Raw genomic sequence first — 6,744 nt, forward strand, 5'->3', positions numbered from 1 at the left:
TCAAATCATATATCATTTAAGAGCATCCATAAAATGTAAAAACCATCTCTGTTCCCAAACGGAGTATTCAAAACATTTACAATTCTATGCTTCCAAGCAGATAAAATCTTTATAGTACCTTAAAGCAAAGGCAAAACACAGCCTTACTACTCATTAACTAAACATCTTGTTTCTGTTTGCACTTTCAAAGCATTTTTGCCAAAGATTAAGAAGGATTGTGATAATGATACTAATCAACAAGATACACAACTTCTTCTTTATATGATGCCCGTTGAGACTTTGTTATCTCCATGAATACATTGAGAGATTCGTTAGTTTCCATTTGACAAGGCTTGATTACCATTTTCACCAGTGCTGGAGACTTTGCCAATAAAACCTTGATAAGCTGCATTTCACCCTCTTGTAATAGTACATCATAAAACCTAAATATCCTCAGATGATTAAATGTTATATCCAAAAAGCTTGCAGGAATCTCATGAACAACCTCCTGGGGCACAGATTCGAAAAAAATCTCCATCACTAAGGATACTCCCTCAAGAAAAATCAAGAAAAAAAACATTAAGTTATTACATACAAATATAAAAACATGGAAAAGATAAAGAGAAAAATAAACATTAGTGACGGCCTTAATTTCAATTTCTTCCAAATTTGGGGAACTTCGTATACTGCAAAGAATAAACGAAAGCTCAAAAAACTCTCCAAGAGTAGTCAAAGATATGAAAAGGTATTTCAGACAGTTAAGAGATGATGGAAGCCTTGTTGGTATAACTTCAGTTGATCCATTATCGAACTACAAATAAAATGACAAAATAAGGATGACTCAAAGTAAAAAAAAAAAGTACACATGAAAATGCATTACCATTAAGTAAAATGAAGCAACATTACCTCAAAAAGATCCCAGCTGAAACACTCAAGAGCAGGAATAGACGAAAAAATACTGACAAAATCATCTTCATCCTCTAGAACCAATTCTCTAGGCGCATACAGAACATTGGAAAGAACATGAACATTTTCAAGATATATCAATTTTATATCGCCACGAAAGACAAATGACCTTAGCTTAGGAGCATTAATACTCATTAGGTACGGATTGTCTATGTCTTTTAGCAACAAATTGGGATTGAGTCTCTCTTCCTCTAGGGAAAGAAGCCATTGGATACAAGTGGGTCTATAAAGTCAACCAAAAGCTGATGGAGCAGTTGAGGGGTTGAAGGCTAGATTGGTGGCCAAAGGATACACACAAGAGTATTGAGTCGAACCCCTTTCCTTACAGTCAAGTGGCCCAGGGGCCCCCTTTAGAGATAGGGGAACCTCAAGCAACGGGTTATTAGAGATCAAACTTTCAAACATATTAGAAGATAATGTGACATATTTAAAGTTTAGCCTAATCAGCTTATTAAATCCCTGAAAGAAACATGGAAGTTGTATTTCACATTCCATGAGATACAAATGCCTCAATGCTGAACAATAAAAAAAGAAGTTGGACAACCTGAATGAAGGATAAGTAAATGGAAGTTTAAGGACAAAATGTTGAATGTGAACAGTGTCGAGGGAAAAAATCAGACGATCAACATTAGGACACACTATTAGACTAATAATATTGAGGGTGATCTTCAATATTATTCCTCTATGAAACCTGAGGAAACTATCAAGAATCGGAATAAATCCAATGGTAGGGGATGTCAAGTACTCGGGTGTTTTCCACACTGTTTGATCAAACTTCACATGTAAAATTCTGCAGCAAATATATTGCCAGTCCTTCGAAAGTGTACTAACTCTTACAACATCTCGAAAAGACAACCTACTTAGAATGTATTTGATTAAATGAATGTTAAGGTTGTTAAGTCGATCAGAAGAAGGTAGTCTTTGTTAATCTGGAGGCATGATAATCTCTCAAAAATAAACAAAAGTACTATAGGTAAGGTCAATGTACACGCTACACGAACAACAAACGAACATGTCATAACTCTAAGATTCAAAGAAAAGGTTCATAATAGGAGGAAAATGTAACCTTTTTCCATGTTTAAAAAATACAAAAGAAATTATTTGTACCTTACATTTGCATTGATTTCTTTAATCTGCAACTCTTGATGTAAATTTGTTTGGCTTACGTTAAATCAAACACATATAAAGTATTTTTGTATAGAATTTGAAAAAAACTTAGACGTTTAAATTAGTGATATTATACTTATTGTACTAGAAATTTGTAGTATTGGGTGCTTACATGAAAATACTATAGGAATGACATGTGTTTGTTGTAACATTATAAATGAATAGATAATACTTGACACCTTTGGTAGTATATATAAAAATAGTTTGTATGAAATTTTAGTACAATGTTTGACCGTAAATTTAACTCTGGTACAACTAATACTATTATTACAATTAACCTCTTTTGGGATATATGACCCCAAACATTTTTTCTACAAGAAGCATAAAATATTAATTTAGTGAACTACACACTTAATTTCAATATTTTGGTGAAACATAATAAAAAAATACATCCTGAAATTTTAATTTATGTATAAGCTATTAATAAGAACACCAAAATCATGAAAAATGGTATTATTTTGTTAATTCAAATATTCATATCCAAACCCATAATAAAACCTAAAACTATCAAGACTTGAATGATAAATCAGATTCCTATAAATTAAAAAAAAATATTGATAGTTGAACAAGGTGATATTCATTATTCAAGACTAAGCCATAAGTCCATATGCCTTTAACCTATGTTTTCTCAAGAAAACATAATTAGAATTACACAAATATTTTACTTTTTCTTAATAGTGTAATTTTTTAAGAAACTACAAATCGTAGGAGGAAACAAGAAATAACTTAATTTTGTTGCTACCATTACATAATGAATTTAGGTACACCCATCATCAGAGTTTACTATTGTTCTTTTTTGAAAAAAAATTTACTTTTGTTATTATTGTTTTAATTAGGTTTCTTCGGAGGGTGGCTCTATGCCTTTAAAGATGAGGAATATGCCTTAGGATACCAAAATTGAAAGGCCTAATATTTTAGTAACAATAAAATTATCGTAAGCTTTTTTGTAGCAAAAAAAAGAATGTTTTAATTTGTATGGAACTCCTTTATATGGATCAATTTTAAATTTAACTTCCACATGATATGTTTAAGACCACAAGATTCAAAAAATATTTTTTTATAAATATATGTTTATTTTAGTATCATAAAAATAAAACTATTTCATAAAAATAAAACTATTTTTATGAAAAAGAAAGAAATAACTTGAATCTCACATAAAAATAAAAAATAATTAAAATTTGGCCTCCAACTTATTTTTAGCTTTAGGAAACCATCTAGCTTGAGTCGTCACTGAGGTTTTTTTTTTTATCAATTATGTCTACTAACTGTTGAAGGAAGCTTGACGACTGATGGGACACGTCGAAGGAACAGGTCCATCGAAGCAGACTGACGAGTTAGAGTTAGACTCGTACGAGGATTAGACTACTAACTCTTAAGTTACGTACGACTAAGCTATTGAATATTATTGGAGTCAACAAGGATAATGTATTTGACTTGTAATACAATACTACTCATGTAATTATTTGTATTGTAGTAGGACTCCTAGTATAACTAGAATAGGACTCTTGTCCTATATAAGGAGATTGTAACTCATAATTATAATAATCAGTACATCCTTGATTTCTACATACTTCCGTGAGATTTATAAGTGGTATTTAACCAATAAAGTTTTTGTTCTCTTTAACGCATTAGATCAGAATAAAAAACAACCAAATTATCAAACTGCAATGGCCCATTTTACCAACACTCTTTCGACCTCTTCACTTCATCATCTTATTTTGTCCTGCTGCATTAAACTTAAGACAATTAACTATCTTATATGGAGGATATAAATGACTTAGTTGATTCAAGTGATGAGATTAACCGAAATCATCACAGAACCACGTTGGGTCGAAATGCATTTTCTTCTTTGTATTCAATAAGTATTCCATGACCTGTTTCAATTGACAGACTACTGAGAAAAGTGTAACAGGCAAAAGGTTGCAGAAGACAACAACATTGTTGATGATTGAAAGGATAAGGATATGTTACGAAGGAGTTGGATTTCAGGCACCTTGACAGAAGAAAGCATGTACCTGAGTGTAGGCTACTCAACTGCCAAGGAGATGTGGGCTTGGAAGAAACATATTTTCAAGCAACTAAAGATAAGAAGTTCCAAATAAAGTAACAACTTCAAAGTGTGAGGCTAGGAACACAAAAAATTGACGAATACATTAAGGAATTCAAAGGCATATGTGATGGTTTTGCAACCATTCACAAGTCTGTAGATGAAGATAGAAAAAATGATTAATTTTGCTAGAGGTCTAGGTCATAATTACAAGACCTTCGGGACTGTCATGCTAGTTAAGACACCATATCCTACTTATAATCAGTTTCTTAATGCTCTTAGGGGTTTTGATATGAGGGAGGATGAAGAAGAAGTGCCTTAACAAAACAATAACATGGCATTCTCTGCCCAAAGAGCCAAGGGAAGATGAAACTACTCACAAAGAAGAGGAAATAATAACTTCATTCAAGAGAAAGAGGCTTCAAGCCTGCAGGACAAGAAACATGTCCTTATAACAACAAAAATGGACCAGGTCCTCAGAACAGTCCATCAAGTGAAAGTCATGAAAAGGGACAATTATGACGCGTGACAAATTTGTTGTAGGAATAACCATACTTCTCTTAAGTATTTTTACAGGTGAGAGTACTCTTACCAAGACAAAGATGAGCTACCACAAGCATTGCCTGCTATTAACCTACAACACACTATTGATGACACCTTGTATGTGGACTCAGGAGCAAGTAGCCCAATGACACATAACTCAGGTATCCTAACTGTCTTAAACACTACAATGATCCACATAAAATAATTGTTGGAAATGGATCAAAGTTGGACATTACACATGTTGGAAAAATATTTGGAGCAGGTCTAAAGTTAAAGAAAGTTCTGGTAGTCCCTAAGATCAACAAAAATTTACTCTCAGTTAGTAAGCTTGCAAAGGATAATTGCTGTACTCTTGAATTTGATGAAACAAACTTTGTTGTTTAGGACAAGACGACAAGGACACTGTTGGACAAAGGATCTAAAAGGAATGGATTTTATGCTTTGGAAGATAACCATCTCTATGCCTTGACTGATGCACACGACTAGAACACGTCAAACAACATGTGTCATACTAGATTAGGACACCCTAATTTGAATTATTTAAAAGTTTTGAGTAGTAATAATTGCATTAATATTAGTAGTTAGAATAAAATGCCTACTGTTTGTTCTAGTTGTCAGTTGGAAAAGAGCTGTAAACTTCCTTTTTGTTTGAGAAATAAAATTGAGAAAGAACCCTTATTGAAAATTCATCGTGACTTATTGGGACCTGCTCTTATCGAATCTTCCCAACATATGAAATATTATGTCATTTTTGTTGATGATCACACAAGATTTACATGGATTTATCCATTGAAAAAGAAGTCTGAATTCTTTGAGGTCTTTATAAAATTTTAGAAAATGGTGGACAATAATTTTCTAAAGAGATCAAGATTTTTTCGGTGTGCTGAAGGTGTTGACTTTATCCAAATAGACTTCATTAAGCATTTGGAAGATCATGGCATTGTGGGATATATTAAATGTCCTAACACACCTGAACAAAATGGAGTTGCATAGAGAAAACATAGGCATAGTATGGAGACTCGCTTAACTTTACTACTTCATGCTAACCTACCTCTGTTTCTATGTGTTGAAGCTTTCCTCATTGCAGTAGTTTTCATCAATAGATTGCCTTCATCAGTCATAAAGATGGTGACTCCGTTTGTTAAGTTGTTTGGGGAACAACCTGATTATAACAACCTAAAAGTGTTTGGGTGTACATGTCTATTTAAAAAGGCATTGTATGGTCTTAAACAAGCCACAAGAGTCTGGTTTTATAGTTTTAACATGCATCACTTACACCTTGGTTTTATGTGTAGTAAGACTGACCCTTCCCTGTTTACTTTGAAACTCACAAAGGAAAAATATTTCTCTTTGTTATATGTGGATGATATTATTGTCACAGGAAGTATCCATCTCATGTTTTAGAGTTGGTTCTACAACTTGGAAAGAAGTTTTCTATGAAAGATCTTGGCCCTTTACACTTCTTCTTAGGAATTGAGGTGAACTATTTCGAAGGTGGAATTCACTTAAACCAAAGCAAGTATGGTGCTGAGATGTTTGCAAAGACAGAGATGACTTTGGCAAAGGCTGTAGCCACTCCTTTGGCTAGAAAACAAGGTTTGCATGAAGCTGTGGGAAGTTTTGTATATGCATCATTTTAAAGAATCATAGTAGGGAGTCTTCAATATTTGACCCTCACAAGACCTGATATCACTAATGCTGTGAATTTAACAAGCCAATTTATGCAAAGCCCAAACGTTGAACATTTTCAAGGAGTAAAAATGATACTCAGGTACATCAAAGGTACTCTACTCTTTGGACTCATAATTATTTCACAATCACCATGTAGGTTGTATGACTACTCAAACGCTGATTGGGGAGGTTGTAGAAAAACTAGGAGATCAACTAGCTTTTAGTATCTACATAGGTGCAAATTGTATTCTTAGACCTCGAAGAAACAGAGCACAGTAGCTCGATCGAGCGCTGAAGGTGATTGTAGAGCACTAGCCTCCACTGCCGCAGAAATGACTTGGATTTTATATCATCTTTATGACCTTGGAGTG

The 6,744-nt window shown here is 33.3% G+C and overlaps 1 protein-coding gene across 1 annotated transcript; it reads right to left on the reverse strand.

Annotated features, from left to right (window-relative positions):
- Nucleotides 1-229: 229 nt before the first annotated feature.
- On the reverse strand, nucleotides 230-1,080 carry LOC107016816. The gene is made up of 3 exons (XM_015217163.1): nucleotides 886-1,080; nucleotides 614-790; nucleotides 230-487 (listed from the first exon to the last, which is right to left on the reverse strand). Exons 1-3 carry the CDS (start codon nucleotides 1,078-1,080, stop codon nucleotides 230-232), a joined length of 630 nt encoding a protein of 209 aa, XP_015072649.1.
- Between the last annotated feature and the right edge of the window lie 5,664 nt (nucleotides 1,081-6,744).

This window comes from Solanum pennellii, chromosome 4 (assembly GCF_001406875.1).
Source record: "Solanum pennellii chromosome 4, SPENNV200".
Classification (NCBI taxonomy): Eukaryota; Viridiplantae; Streptophyta; class Magnoliopsida; order Solanales; family Solanaceae; genus Solanum; species Solanum pennellii.